A 14,985-nucleotide genomic window follows, 5' to 3' on the forward strand; every position below is an offset into this window, starting at 1 on the left:
GTGCTTTTGGCATGGCTGTAGGACAAGCAGCTCCTACCGGTGATGATGGCGGGCACTCCCCAACCAATGGCATAGTAGAAACGCATGGCTCCAAAGTTGACATTGCGGGCTTCGGTCTGCATGCGGTAGATGTGGAGGCCCTGGACGAAGAGCCAAGCGAAGGTGGAGAGGAAGAAGCAGTGGAGGAGGATGGCAATCACAGTGCAAAGAAACTGGGGAGACAAAAGCCACTCAGAGATGGTTCCACTGTGCCAATGCTAACTGCATCATCCATACCTCGCCCCCACCCCCACGGGCATGCTTGTTTAAGCCCACAGACCTGGTTCTCAGTGCGGTTGATGCCCAGGAGAAAGAGCAGCTCAGAGAAGAAGAGGGTGACTGATATATTGGAGTGGATGCCACGTGTGTTGGACTTGAGGCCTTTGAGGCAGGTCAGGAAGGAGAAGGTCAGCAGCAGAGCCACCAGGGAGAGAGACACCAAGGAATAGGTGACAATGGCCAATGTCTCCAGGTCACCTTCCAGTTGCTGCAGCAGCAGAGAACAAAAGGCAAATGGCAGTGTTAGGGGGAGACACGGGAAGCCTACTGAGCTCTCAATCTCTACTCGTGTCCCACAGGGAACTTTCTGCCTGTCCCTGCTTATTCTGGGACCCAGTGGCTAATAGCCCCCACCACCGCCCATAGCCATGAAGGCCGAGGTTACCTCTCGGTGCGAGCTGTCCATCAGAACCCCAAAGGTGCCAAACTGGGAGCACTGGCAGTGGACATGTGTGGTGTTTCGGTACACAAGCTCGCAGTCCCTGGCTGTCCAGAAGCCAGAGGGGTTGGTCCTGCAGCCACCAAAAAGCAGAGTGCACTTAGGAGAGAAGACAGATGAGTGTGGTGTGCGGGGAAGGAACCACAGAGTAGAGGGATGATTGGCAAGGCTTTTCTACCAGCAGATACAACTGCACTCCTACGGCTGAAGTACTGGAGCCAAAGCCCTGCAGGGACCCTGCTGTGCCCTCCCAGCAGGAATGAACCCCCTGGGAGAGGGCAGAAACCCCCACATCCCAGTGCTGCCCAGGTACGCAGCCTATCATGGCCAGGGAAACTTGGGGAATGAGGAGGTGCCTGGGGAAAGCAGCTCAAAGAGAGTGGCCCAGCCGTGCTCAACTCACGGGTTGGAGTGGTTCCACTGGACGCAGAGAGGTTTGCTCCTGTTCGCTGTCTCCAGCAGGTGAAATTCCAGCACAAGAGGGGTGTCCAGGGGCCCCCGCAGGAAGGTGTGGTTGCTGAACACAGACACACTCACGATGGGGGAGTTCATCACAGGATTCTTGGGGAGCCTGCAAGGAGCAATGGAGCTCTACCATCACTGTGCCTGGCAGCTGCACCCCTCTGGGGACTTCCTGGATGCCCTGCGCTGACATCTCAGAAGGAACAGCTCTGCCCAGCCCACACCAAGGGGCTGGGAAACGTGGGGCAGAGCAACACCAAGGTGGGGAACAGGCAGAGCAGCGCAGGACCGTCTGGCTGGGAACCAAACCCAAGCCATTGCAGACTCAGCAACTGCTGGAGGGAGCAGAACAGAGTCCAGCCAGCCTCTCTCCACTGGTGCTTGTGGAGGGCAACGGGGAGCAGGACATACCTGACACTGCGGCGATCCACCTGGTAGCGTGCAGGCAGCAGCCCCCCCAGGGTGCGGTACATGATGAGGATGATCACAGTGAGAGCGGGCTCAGGCTCCGGCAGCGCCTGCCTTGGGGAGGAGTTCTCCACAGTGTAGTTCCCTTCGCCCCCAGCCAGCGTGGGCACTGCTGTGGGGGCACCTGAGGCACACAAGGGGGCGGTGAGAACAGACACACACATGCTGCTCTAAAGGCAACTTGTGAGGCCATCAGGAGCCTCTGGGATGTGGTGAAGTCAGAGGTTCTGGGCTCTCAGGGGTGACTTGTGGACCTCTGACAGAGCCAGGTCTCAGCAGGGGTACATGCAGACTAGATGACCTTTAAAGGTCCCTTCCATCCCAAACCATTCTGTGATTCTACAGCTTCCCTGCCAGCCAGGCCCACCCACGCTGTTCCTTGAGCGATGCTCACATGCTCACCTTCAGCTTTTGGGGGGCTCAGCACTGACAGCGGCAGCACAACGTGGGTGTGGGGGTCCCAGGCCGGCTGGCCCCGGAAGAGGCTGCTGTGGTAGCGAGGGTAGCGCCGGCGGATATGGGAGTGGTTCTCCATGCGATCGATGCTCAGCACTGTGGAGGAGCAATGGAGTGAAAGTCAGTTCTAGGATGACCACCTGGAGAGCAACCATGCTCCAGGGCACCCGAGATTTGAAGTCACTGGCAAAGGGACTGTACAAGCCGCAGGCTGGGTTGTGGATATGTCCCATGTTTGGGCATTACATGAAATCCCAGCACCCACAGTGCTCTTTCCGAGCCCAGATCCTTGCTCTGCCAGACTACTTCTGCCACTGAGGCCAGCAGCTTTTTCACTAGAGACTAGGAGGTAATTGGGAGCAGGCAGCACACTCCTGGCTCTGCTGGCTCTTGGTGGTCTGTCAGCTACTCCAGACAGGGATGGGACCAGGACGTCTCTCACAAACACCTCCCCATGTTTGAGAGCTGATGTTATCAGCACCCTTGCTGAGGTGAAGTAAGATGAGGAGAAGGGGACTGGGTGTGATGGAGGAGTGGCTCTGCATCAGTCTAGCCAGACCCCATCACCAGCCAGATCCTACTCACTGATGTTGGGGGTGACGACACCAACAGGGTTGAGGTAGGTGAGTTTCATGTTGCTGGCCAGCGTGCCTGAGTAGTCCCGCAGCTGCTCCATGAGGCTGGCACTGCCATGCTCACTGTGTGGCAGCATGGCCCAGTGCTCCCGGTTCTCAGGTGCCAGCACAGAGCTGCCTGCACGCAGCAGGTTCTGCATGGGAGAGACATGGGGGCAGGGGGTGAGGGAAGCACTGCCTTTGGGCCCTGTCCTGACCATCTCCAGGCTGCAGCACTGTGCTCTCTGCCCAGCTTGCTGCACAAAGGCTTGGGGAAGAGGGGTATTTCTGCTGCAATGGGCCCCCACCCTCAATGCTCATTACCCAGTGTCCTACAGAGATATCTTCCCTGCACCCCTGCCATGAGGGACTTGCAGGCAGCTGAGCAAACCCAGCTCTCGGCCTCGCCTCATCCACACTGTGCTTCAGCCCCAACCACGCAGGTGGCCTCCACAGGTCTCGCTCCTGTGGGTCAGTGTCTGTGTGGCACTGGGGAGTCCAGTGCTCCTGACATGGTCTCACAACACCCTCGATCCCCTCAGGCTTGGGGTGGCTGATAAAGAGAAGCAGCATCAAAAGCCACTCTGATCTGGGGGAAGGACTCACCTCATTGAAGTGGGCATCCTGCGTGGCTGTCAGTCCAAAGCCACGCTGCCGGCTCTCAAAGGCCATAAGGCGGGACAGCAGGCGGAAAGTGATGTGCACGTCATTGCCAAAGTAGTGGTCCATGTGGTCCGTCACGGCCCGGAGCCGGTGGGCCAGCTTCTTGGCTTCAATTGTGTTGAGCTCAGTCTCGTTCCTCTCCAAGCCTTCCAGCTGCCAGTAGGGAGAAAGGAAGGGATTGAACAATTAAGCAGGTTCCTCACTGGGAAACTGGGATGCTGCAGGCCCTGCTGGACCAAGAGATTATTTTTGAAACCATGGCACAAGCCATGGACACTCACAGTGGTGGTCACTAGAACAGGGAGCATCTCTGGTGGACAACCAGCCTCCAGCAACAGACCAGGGGTTGCACTGGCCCAGCTAACCCAGTGCTGTACACAACAAAGGCCAAGGAGATGAAAGGACAGGGCAAACATCTAGCGATACTTCCCTGGAAACTCTCCTGGCTTCAGTTACAATTCAGCCTAGATGCAAGTGTTTAATAAACTTGCCTGGATATTTCAAAGGGATTTGTCACTGACAGAGTCTGGGGCCTACAGATGTCCCACAGAGCAGACATCCCACCAGCTTCAAACAATTCAGCCCTCCTCAGGGTTATTTGTTTTCCTCTCAAATACTGGGGCAGGACACAGGTCGCTTCTGATGGGGTCACTCAAAAGATTCAACTAAACCAAAGTGAACTTCAGCTTAGACCAGTGCTCCCACAGGATGGGTTTGGGGACAGGAGATGAGAAGAGAAAGGTGCCGAGCACTGTGGCAAAGCCTTCCCCTACTCCAGGTGCTCAATGAGAGCTGAGCTCTTTGAAACCCAACTGTGAGCCCTTGTTTGTATGGCTCCTGCCCTGTCAGGGCTGCAGAGCTGAGAGGGGATTACCAGCATGGAGAGCTCCTTGAAGGCAGGCGAAGTGCAGTTAAAAAGATCTGGCTCCAGCCAGCCCTTCTCCTCATCACAGTGTCTGATGGCTGCACCTAAAACCAGGAGGAAGGGCATGTCTGAAATTCAGCAACGGATACATGGCTCCCCTGCTGCATCCCCCCAGCAGGGACTCTATGTACCAGTTAATCCCGAAAAGCAGCACCAGCAAGCGATGGGGAGGGCCTGTAAGACCCCAGGGCCATCCTCCTGCTTTGCACCAGTGCAACTCATTCCACCCTTGGTCTGCATCACCTCAGCAAGCTGCTGCCATCCCCTCCCTCCAGGAGCTGGGTTCCTCTGTGTGCTTCTGGGCTGCATCACACCAGGTGCCATCACACAGAATTGCAAAGAGGAATAAGTGACATGGCAGGGCTCAGGCTGGAGAAGCCTCCGGTTGCTGGTGGGGACATGTCTGTGTCCTTAGGGCACATGTGACCCCAAACTGCTGAAGCCCATGCAGCTCTAGGCATCCTCTGGCTGACAGCCTGCAATGCCTGCTAAGGTCCTGCCTCTCTCTACAGGACAAAGTCACGCCAGGACGACAACACCCCTGCCATGGGGCTGGCAAACCCGCCCCAGAGATGAGCCCCTGCAGTTGAGTGGGATGGAGGAGTGGGATGGGGGATCCCCCATCCAGCAGTGTGGGTTCGATACCCAGTGCAAGACCCCGGTCCCTGGCTGAGGTGCAAGCACTACGGCACAGCAATGGAGATACCAGCAATGAATGGGATCAGCTGTTAACCACCACCAAAAGCGCTGCTGAAGCCAACATGGACAGCAGTGTCCTGGGCTGGGAGTGTCACCACACACACTTTGAGCAAGAGGAACCCGGACAACCCCAGTGTAGCCGGCAGGACTGTGGACCAGGCCCGCCCGGGGGAGGGCACCAGGGCACAGGAGCCTACCCAGGTGCCCATGGCTGGGAGAGGGCAGCAGCATGGCCAGAGCGCAGAGAGGGAGCCTGGAGCAGACTCCAGTTGCTGCTCAGAAAAGCCCCAGTGACTATCGTGTCCCCTCCCACCATCTCCAGCTCCTAGCTGTCCTCTGCAAGCACCTTTCCCCCAGCTGCAGAAGCACAGGGACCAGTGCCATTGCAGCTGGGAGCAGGGAGAACAAAGAAACCTCCACACTGCTGGCCCTCCCCCAGCAGAGAACAGGGATCAGCTCAGCTGCAGATCTGGGCAGGATCCAGCCGCCAGGTCCCTCTGCCTCCCCCTGCCAGCCAGGCAGAGGGAACAGGACCTTGTGCTGTGCATGCCCATCAGTTCCTGCCCCCATCCTACTGCCCCCCCGCTCAAACAGCTCCCCCTTTCCTCCACCCCACGGCCATTCCTCCATGGCCTTCCTGGCCTCACCACCCATTGCTCTTCACCAGCTCCTTCCCCTCCCAGCCTAAGCAAGCAGGTGCCAGCCCGAGAGAGCCAGCATCCATCCCAGCCGGGGAGCAGAGAGCGGACCTGCCCAGAGCCAACACTGTAGGCTCAGGACAGCGGGTGGCAGGGGCTGCATGCGCCTGCAGCCAAGTCTGTGCTGGTTAGTGTGCTGGGAGCAGGGAAGAGCATGTAGGAGCGGTGAGGCCAGGCAAAGCGTTGGGAAGACACTCAGCAGCTCCAGAAGCAGCGGGGAAAGCGCAGGGGTGTGCAGGGTGCCAGGCAGGAAGCAGGGAGGGAAAGCCGCGGGGCGCAGCCCTTACAGCACAGGGGGAAGGAGATGGGAACAACCTTACCTGCACCCCTCAAGCCTGAGCACGGAGGGCGAAAGAACCGGGGAGAGAAGCGACAACAGTTAGGAGCCGAACCTGCCTCCTCCTGGGGCGAACGGCTGGAGAAGGACAGGGTTTGTATTGTCCCCTGGGGCTTGCGCTGCCCTACAGTCCCAGACACCCTGCTCACTCCTTTGCCATCACCCAGGATGGCCTCCTCCAGCTCGGGACATTGACTCCTACCCGAGACACTCACCTAATGGCACACTGTGCCCTGCTCCCCTCACAGTGCACACCGAGGATGGGGCCGGCAGAGACACAGCAAGGCGCTGCGGGGACCGAGCTGCTGTGCCAGGCCTAACCCCAGCCTCAAGCCCGCTGAAACCAAAAAGCACCGGGGAGAAGGTGGGGACTGAGGCCGAGGGATCAGCACAGTCCCAGGGCTGGGTGATGGGCCTAGACCCCACAGCCTGTTCCCAGCCCTGTGGCCAGCCCCCTCTACTCTCCCCCAGGCTATGGCATTTTCTCCTTCAACTTCCTTCTCCCAGCCCTCAAGCCCAGCTAAATGGGACTGGGACAGCACAAGAACAGAGTGATATTGCTGAGGCTGCTACAGCCCCTGGGAAGACAGCCAGGCTGCCCCCTCCCCTCCCCATCACATCCCCCACTCACCCAAAGAGCCTTTGGGACACAGCACTGCAGCTGAGAAGCCAAACTTGGTCTGGGGCCACCACACACCTGCCTTCAGGCTTTTGGGGCAGCTGTCGTAGAGCACTGTGGAGACACACACACCAAGGGGCCGGTCACAGGGGGAGGCCACTGACGCCAAGCCCCATGGCACCAGTTCCCCACCGTGCCCACACTCACCCTCGCAGCCACTGGGCGTCACCTCAGCAAAAGGGCTGTCGCAGCTATTGCACTGGCGCCCGATGACCCCGGGCCGACAGTGGCACCGGCCTGTCTCCTTGTCGCAGGAGCGTGAGGTGGAGCCCACGGGGTAGCAGTCGCAAGGCAGGCAGGTGTCGCTGCCTTTGGGGCGGTAGTGGAAGTCCTGGGGGGAGACAGGGACAGCTATCGGACAGCCCATCGGGACAGCAGCTGAGGCCGGCACTTGGGGAACCACTGGAGCCAGGGCAGAGAAGGGCCAGGCTCTCCTGATTTTGCAAGCACCCCCACTGCCCCCATTGTCACCGTGCTGGGGCAGGAGGGCCGCACAGAAGAGCTGAGTGGGGATCCAGCCCAGAAGCGGGCACACAAAGGCAGGCCTGGGCAGCTGCCAGGCCTTTGGAGGGGACAAGGAACAGCACCAAGGATGAGCAGGGCTCCAGGCAAGCCATGGGCCACGTCCCCATGGGCACAGCTGCCCCTCACCTTGCAGTGGCACTGCCCGTTGGTTTTATTGCAGTCGGGGTCAAAGCCCTTGTTCACATCACAGTTACAGGGCCCGCAGGTGGGGTTCCCCCACCAGCCCTTCGGACACTGCTGGTCCATCCTAGGGAGAGAAATACCTCTGCTGTTACAACAACCAAATCCCCCAGGCCTTCTCCTCCCAGCAGCCCAGCTGTTCAGCAGCTCCAAGGAGCTGGGTGGCACTGAGAGGTCCCTGGTCACGTAGCCAAGATGAGAGGACAGCACAGAGCCAGGCACGGAGGCCGTGGCCCTGCCCTGTGCCCCGCATCTCACCTGTGCTCGCAGTACTGCCCAAAAAAGTTCCCTCCGCACTCGCACACGTAGCCCAGGGGTGAGCCTGGCTTGCGGCGACACACCGACTTGTTCTTGCAGGGGTTCAGGTGACACACATCCACGCAGTCCCCTCCGTAGTACCCTGAGGTGTGGACAGAGAGCACCATGTAAAGCAAGCACCTTCCCCTTGAGAGGTGCCAGAGCACCAAGGAGTGGATTCAGGGGGCTCAGGAGGGATTCTGAAGAATTAACATGTGTCTGACAGGGATGTGACTTGCCCAAGGGACGGAGAGGAGAGCAGTCACAGGCCAGGAAGGAGCCATACGGGCAGAGGAGAAGACAGACACACGTGGAGAGCAGAAGGGTGGCAGGGTGCTCCAGGCCCTACCTGGCTGGCAGATGCAGGAGTAGCTCTGCCACTCATCCTTGCAGATGCTGTTGGCCGGGCAAGGGCTGGAGTCACAGGGGCTCGGCACGCTGCAGCCAGCCTCCACCCGCAGGGCATGGCTGGGCTTGGGCAGCACGGTTCCAGTGATGCTGTCACCCAGTCGCACACCCTGCAATGCAGGCGACAAATTCACAGTGAAGCTAGGACAGGCACATGAGGCTCCAGTCCTCCTGCCCTCCACAAACCCCCAGGGGCAGCCACCCACTGTCATCCCTGCTGTGTTGATTTATGGCTGCCCTGCAGCACTTCAGAGCCTTGAATGCTCAGAGGGAGTGTCACCACCAGGAGGGACACTGGCAGCAGCTGCCAGGCCTGTGTTTCCACCCCTCCATGTAACAGACCCGCTCGAAAGGGAAGGCTCAGAGCAATCGACTCACCTGTATGCAGCCCCTCAGCCCGTTCTGCACCTCGCCAGAGCCCAGGACTCCCCCCACGTGCAGGTGTTTCACCTTTAGGCCATGCAGTTCATTTCCGACAACCACCGTATCCTGCAGAAGGAAAGGGAGTAACATGGGGCAACTGGGATCAGCCCTGCCCCAGTCCTCTGTGAAGGTGCAGGGGCCCAGCCTGGCCCATGTATGCCAAGCATCCCCCACAGTTCCCGTCCTGGTACCGGGTTCTCAAGCAGCACCTACCTGGTAGAGCCCAAAGTCCAGGGTGAGGGTGATGACATAGCGCGAGTCTCGCCCACTGTGGACGTCCCGCAGCTCCAGCTGGAGGTCGTGCCATCTCCCATCGCTGAGCCGCAGCTGGTCCAGGAGGAGGCTGGTGCTGCGCCCGGACCCCCGGCTCACCATGAAGGAGAGCAGGCCCCCAGCCAGCTGCAGAGAGGGAACCAGCAATGGCAGCAGTGAGCAAAGGCCTCACCAACTCTGGCTGCCTCCAGCCTACCCTCCCTCTGAGGATGGGGAGGGAAACCCAGCCCTGCTAAACACCTCTTCCAGCAACCACCCTCTGCCTGGGCTGGCGTCAACATGGAGGGCAGGGTTCTCCTGATCTCCTGGGGCGGCTGGCAGTAGAGGCTGGGGCACAGTGCTGCAGCTGAGGCTGTGGCCCTACCTGGCAGAGCAGGGTGGTGTACTGGCCGGCATGGGCCTGCAGAAGCACCCCGTCTGGCTGGCGTGTCCGAAACGCCAGACCCAGGTACCACGGCACTGAGATCTTCACATCTGTCTTGAAGTCCCAGGTCAGGACACTGTTGCCCTGGAAATAGTGGGCATGGTGCATGGCTGGAAAGGAAAGTGGACGTGAGGAGAAGGGATGGGCACTACACAGGGATCACTGGATGCAGGGACAACAGAGCTAGTTCACCTCGCACGGACCCCTTACTCTGCTTCCACAGCAACCCCCGCAGTCTTGCACGTACCCACCCTGCCCACACCCAGCAGCGCCCGCTCACTCACCGTGGCGGCAGTCTTTGCCCCCGAAGCCAACAGGACAGAGGCAGGAGTAGGTCCCCCAGCTGACAGAGCAGGTGCCGCCGTTCTTGCAGGGGCTGGAGTCGCAGAATGTGTGCTTGGCATGGCAGCCTGGAGGTAATCAATGTCACCCACATCAGCCTCGACCTGCTCACCACCTCCCCCCAGCCCACATGGAGAGGCACCACTGCCCACCAGCCCTTTCCCTGGTTGCCAGAGGGGGAAGCCCAGCTGCTCAGTCTCTCCGCACAGCCTGGCAATGCTGCTGCATGAGCAGGAGATGCTATTCCCAGGGCAGGGGCTGGCAGGAGCAGAGGCACTGGTACCTGCAGCAGTTCCGTTGTTGGCGATGTAGGAGGCCAGATCAATGCGTTTGCTGTCGATGTATAGGTCTCTCATGCATCCCACAAAGTCCCGGTGAGTGACAGGGAAGTTTTCTGGCAGGTTGGGGACCCCTCCGAGGAGCAAGGGACCTGTGAGGTCCAGGGACCTACAAGGACAGAAGCCCAGGGCTTTAAGAGCCACAGCAACCTCAGGCCAACCAGCCTGCTCCCCAGCACAAGGGGCTGGGAAGCAGACATCCTTGGGGACAGGCAGACACAGCCAAGGTCCCAGATGTGAAGGGCTGACACCGCAGGGGACCCAAGTGCCCTGCTCCTTTCCCCACCGCAACAGTGCCCAGCAGTCCCCAAGGAACTCACTTCTTCGAGCTGGTCTGCACACCCTCTGCGGCACAGGAGTAGTTCCCGATCTCACTGCCAAACTGCAGGGCCACTGAGGCATCACATTCATCCACTGTCAGGATGGCCACCTTGTCCTTGGAGGGGCCCTGCACCACCCCCAGGGCGCTGACCTTGGGCTGAAACCAAATGCAGGGCGTTAGCAGCACATGTGCCCCCAGACCCAGGCACCCAAAGGCTCACACAACAGCAAGGAAAGGGCCTGAGCATGGCCCACGCACCACCGCACTGCTGGAGGTGTGAGCGAGGCAGGAGGGACATCTCCGGCCAAGCCCAGCAAGCAGCACCAGAGATGGACACAGGCAAGGACACTGCATAGAGTGCATTCCTGCAGCCTCCAAGTGTGGTCCTGAGGGTCAATCTCCCCTGCACCTGGCTGTCTGCTCCACTGCACCCATCCCCAAGGGCTGAAAACTACCTCTACCTCCTCTCCACAGCCTCCCCCGTGGGGCAGAGCCAGAGAACAGGAGAGCCAGAGCCGCTCGCTCAAGCCTCACGGGGAGACACCCACACGCACGGGGAGACAGCTGAGGCACACATACCTTGTTGTAGTAGCGGAGCTGCAGTGTGTGCCACTGCCCATCACTCACACCCCCCGGCAGGTAGGGACTCACCACCGTGCTAGACTCTCCTGCGGAGACAGGGATGATGGCATGCTGAGGGAAGCCGGACAGCCCTCAGACACACCTGCCCCTCCTGCAGGCACCAAGCCCACCGCACTGCCAACAACCTCGTGCAGGGATGGAGAAGGGCTTCAGGGAGACAAGCTCAGCATGCCAGCCTCTGCCTGCTGCAGCCTTGCAGCAGGAGTGGGGAGGGGGGAATTGCAGCCCTAGAACCGGTCGCCAGCACTCTGGGATGGCTCCTCTGTCCAGGCGGATTGCCAGGGTGCTGTGGCACCGTGCATCTGGCCCTTGCCAGCCACTCACTGCTGAGCCTTGCCCTGACGAGACCAGCGCAACCAGAGCTACAGTAGCAGGATGGCCACCAGGCACTGCATGCAGAGGAGAGGGGAGGAGCACCGGACCCAGGACGGGAGGGAAGCCCCAGTTGTTAACACAAGGGCCCAGTGCTCCTGGCAGCTCATCCTGACACACCTCGGGGCAGGCAGGATGGGCACAGCAATGGCACAAGGCAGCAGGGATGAGACCGACAGGATAGCAAACACCCTTCCAGGAGGGTCCTCCTCTCCAGACCGGCTCATGGCAAGGCAGGAGGAGAAGCTCATGGTGACATAACGGGGCAGAACAGCAGTGGAGACCCCAAAAGGGTTTGTGCTCACAACACCCCTGCTGCACTTGCACTCCTAAGCCTAGGGAGAGTCCCGAGACACACACCTGCCTCCTGTGCCATCCACTCACGCTCACCAACACCTCTCTCAAACCCACCTCCCTTAGCACAGGCTCCATCCAGGCCAGCACCCCGCTCTCCCTGCTCAGCGCAGGCCTTCTCGTAGCTCCCACAGCACAAATCCCGCAACAGGCAGGGCCAAGCTTACCTGTGGAGTATTTCAGCTGGACCTGCCCCTGGATGATCTCTACCGCCAGGAAGTCGTGCCTCTCGTTTAGGCGCCCATTGTAGAGCAGGAGGCCGCTGGGCTCCACGGTGCTGAACCTGGGGCAAGGGAGGAAGCGGGAGGGCAGGGTGGGCACAAGGAGCACACGGAGAACCCCACTCTCCCATGGCATGCACCAGCATCCCAGCACAGGGACAGGGTGAGACCTGGGCCAGGCCCCAGGTGCAAGCCCAGCTGGGAAGGGGCCGAGAGCTTGATCCAGCAGACGCTTTGGGAGCATGGGGGCCTGGCGTGCAGGCAGAGAGCTGGCAGCAGGGAAGGGCAGAGGCACTGAAGGAAGGGATGAGCTGATGCCAGGGGAGACATGACAGTGTAGATTCAGAGCCCTTTGGCTAAAGGCACCAGGGCAGCCCCGTGGCAAGGCAAGGCTGGTAATACGGGGGTCTGGAGAGCATCAGCGAGGCCCTGGACAGGCCCAGGGTGCACAAGATCCACTAGAGCAGGGCCAGGTGAACTGGCGGATGCTGGTGTCCAGTGGAGGAAGGAGAGGACTCACGAGAGGGCGAGGGTGAGGTGGAAGCGCTGGCGCAGGCCCCGGAACATGACGAAGGATCGCGGTGGGAAGGAGCGCGTGGACACCTCGCAGAAGGGTGTTTCGAAGCCGCCTGCCGGGCACTGGCAGTGGAAGCCCCCATCAGCGCCGTTGGTGCAGGTGCCACCGTTGCGGCACACACCAGGCACGCAGCGCCCCGAGCGGCTGTCCACTTCGCAGTTCTCGCCTGGTGGGGAGCAAGATGAGAGGCTTGGGACACGTCCCGGCCGGGGGGCACGAACGCAGCGGCCACCCATCCACTCCTTGCCCTGGAAGTGCAGACCTCAGCCTGGGTTTGGGGCAGGGCAACCACGGGGCAGGAGTTTGTGGGGCAGCTGGGGGCAGGCAAAAGCTGTGACAACCCAGGTGTCACCCAGGTGTTCCCCACAGCAGCCAGCAAGCTAGCTACCACCGCCGGCCCTGCAGCAAGAGCCACTGGGCTGGATGGGATGCCAGCTCTGGCTGAAGGGGCAAGTTTGGACCCAGGATGGCATGGGAATGGGACATGAGGGGACTGGCCACAGCTGGGCTGCACAGTCCTAAGGATGGAGAGGCAAGGACAAGCTCAGGGAAGTCCTGGCAATGCTGAGAGTGCCTCCTTGGGCACTGCCACCACACAGGCCTGGGACGGGCATCACAGTCCTGGCTCTGGGGTATGGGGACAGCCCAGCACCACTGAGCTCCCCTGCCAATAGCTATGAAAGTCTCATAACAGCACCAGGAGCTTCCTAACCCTGCGTGCAGGCTCTGACATAGGAGCAAAACCCAAGTGGAAACCAGCCAGATGAGGGCTTGCACCTTGCTGGCACCAGTAACGGGGATGCCCCAAGCCAGCTCAGCAGTGCAGTGCAGTGCAGTGCAGGGGGTCTGGCCAGCCCCTTTTCCCGTGCTGTTCTCGCAGCACGCAGGGAACCACTCAGCTGCCGTCCTACGCCCCGGGCCCTGCTCCCATTACTTGCTCCATGGCACGCAAGGAGGATGAGAAGACAGCATGAAGTGACAGGGAAACGAGCTCATTAACCCTCCTGCTAATGGCTGTTCACGCTTCAAATGCTGGGGGTTAATTACCACTGACTCTGCTTATCTCACCAGGAGCCACCAACAGGAGAGTGGCTCCAAGGCAGCCATCTGCTGCCGCGCTCCCTTCCGGCAGGGAGGGCAAGGCAGAGGCTCCCTTCCCAGTAGCCACAGGCCACCTTCCCTCATGCCCAGGTTGCCAGTGGCCAGGCATGGGTCTCCACAGCCTGTTGGGGACTTGTGGCAACAAGACACTGGCCGACGCAAGGATTCCCCTCACGGCTAGGACCAGATCTGCCTGGATCGGATCCTGCCTGTTGGGGCAGCTAGGCCCAGCCTCCCCTTCTGTTTTGGGTGCTCAGCAGCTCACCCACCACACACGGGGCCAGCGTGGGTTCCAGACCTCTGCCAGACCAGCTGAAGACTGGCACAAGCTGAAACCAGTACCTCCAATGGTCCCAGAGCCCATTGCCCCACTGACAGGGGCAGAGCCGAGGAGCCTCCTGTGCCCCAGCTTGGCACGGTCCAGCTTGGTCCCCCTGCTCTGTGAAAAAAGCTGGGAGGTGGTGGCCAGGGTGCCCAAGAGCCCTCCATGCCACCTCCCTACAAGACAGATTTCTATGGCAACCTCAGCCCTGCACATCCAGCACCATGGAAACACGGAGAGGCGGGAGCAGAGCCAGACCTCTGCGGGCAGAGAGGGGCTCTGACACCTGCCGTCCTGCTGGGAAGAGGACCCCACCATGGTGCCAGCAATGCCAAGGGACCCGCTCACCCATCCTCCCGTGGCCCCCAGACCCGGGCACTCACCACTGAAGTGCTGGCGACAAACGCATGTATATCCCCCCTCCTTGCGGGTGCAGATCCCGCCATTCAGGCAGGGGTTGGAGTAGCAGAGGTTGATCTCCGTTTCGCAGTAGTCCCCGGTGAAACCCTGCGGGCAGCGGCACCGCAGGCCAGTGATGGGGTGGATGGGCCGGAAGAGTGTAGAGGGGGAGGCGATGAAGGGGGCTGAGCTGTCGAACTTGAGGACGGAGATGCACTTCATGTAGTTCTGGCAGGGCTCCCGCAGGCAGACGTTGTCGTCAAAGGGCAGCACCTCCAGCATGGAGGCGCCCGTCAGTGCCATGCGCTTCATGTACAGCTGCTCCTGCAGCTCCTCCGAGCTGAAGTAGCGCCCACCCCGCGGCGCCAGGGCCGAGAAGCTGACGTTGAGCACCATGCCGCCCACGTCCGTGTCGTTCTGGATGTTGAAGATGAAGATGTCCTCCTTGGGCGTCGCGAGCACGGTGGCCACCCCTTCCAGGAACGTGGACAGCAGCGGGGAGAGGAAGCGCTCCTGCCACATGTTCTCCAGCCGCACCGTGATGCTGTTGGCCAACATGTCCTCCGTGATGATGATCACCCGCAGGACGCACTGGGCCGTCACGCTGTGGATCCCATCTGCGGGAGGGAACAGGGAGACGCTGCAGGTCTTTGCCTGCTGCTTGGAGGGTCTCCTCCTTCCCACCCCAGGGCAGAGCCCTGCACCCC

At 60.6% G+C, this 14,985-nt stretch overlaps 1 protein-coding gene across 5 annotated transcripts in view; it reads right to left on the bottom strand.

Annotated features, from left to right (window-relative positions):
* The window catches only part of CELSR3 (cadherin EGF LAG seven-pass G-type receptor 3), a 34,201-nt gene that overhangs the window by 8,543 nt on the left and 10,673 nt on the right, over positions 1-14,985 (bottom strand). For 3 of the 5 annotated variants that reach the window (XR_011329690.1, XM_069812202.1, XM_069812203.1), the window contains exons 2-26: positions 14,263-14,895; positions 12,400-12,622; positions 11,826-11,941; positions 10,870-10,958; positions 10,289-10,446; positions 9,914-10,077; positions 9,573-9,698; positions 9,229-9,398; positions 8,805-8,990; positions 8,547-8,657; positions 8,110-8,278; positions 7,722-7,863; positions 7,410-7,530; positions 6,906-7,089; positions 6,711-6,812; positions 6,063-6,077; positions 4,295-4,389; positions 3,364-3,573; positions 2,729-2,912; positions 2,090-2,239; positions 1,631-1,811; positions 1,161-1,328; positions 704-830; positions 320-526; positions 38-212 (exon numbers count right to left, since the gene is read on the bottom strand). Coding sequence is in view for 4 of the 5 variants with exons in the window: in XM_069812202.1 (XP_069668303.1) it covers positions 38-212; positions 320-526; positions 704-830; positions 1,161-1,328; positions 1,631-1,811; positions 2,090-2,239; positions 2,729-2,912; positions 3,364-3,573; positions 4,295-4,389; positions 6,063-6,077; positions 6,711-6,812; positions 6,906-7,089; positions 7,410-7,530; positions 7,722-7,863; positions 8,110-8,278; positions 8,547-8,657; positions 8,805-8,990; positions 9,229-9,398; positions 9,573-9,698; positions 9,914-10,077; positions 10,289-10,446; positions 10,870-10,958; positions 11,826-11,941; positions 12,400-12,622; positions 14,263-14,895 (4,206 nt within the window). In the remaining variant the exon portion in view is untranslated. The remainder of the gene's footprint in view (positions 1-37; positions 213-319; positions 527-703; positions 831-1,160; positions 1,329-1,630; positions 1,812-2,089; positions 2,240-2,728; positions 2,913-3,363; positions 3,574-4,294; positions 4,390-6,062; positions 6,078-6,710; positions 6,813-6,905; positions 7,090-7,409; positions 7,531-7,721; positions 7,864-8,109; positions 8,279-8,546; positions 8,658-8,804; positions 8,991-9,228; positions 9,399-9,572; positions 9,699-9,913; positions 10,078-10,288; positions 10,447-10,869; positions 10,959-11,825; positions 11,942-12,399; positions 12,623-14,262; positions 14,896-14,985) is intronic. The other 2 variants (XM_069812204.1, XM_069812205.1) reach the window with 1 other exon arrangement.

The sequence above is a fragment of the Haliaeetus albicilla genome, chromosome 24, assembly GCF_947461875.1.
Source record: "Haliaeetus albicilla chromosome 24, bHalAlb1.1, whole genome shotgun sequence".
Taxonomy (NCBI): domain Eukaryota; kingdom Metazoa; phylum Chordata; class Aves; order Accipitriformes; family Accipitridae; genus Haliaeetus; species Haliaeetus albicilla.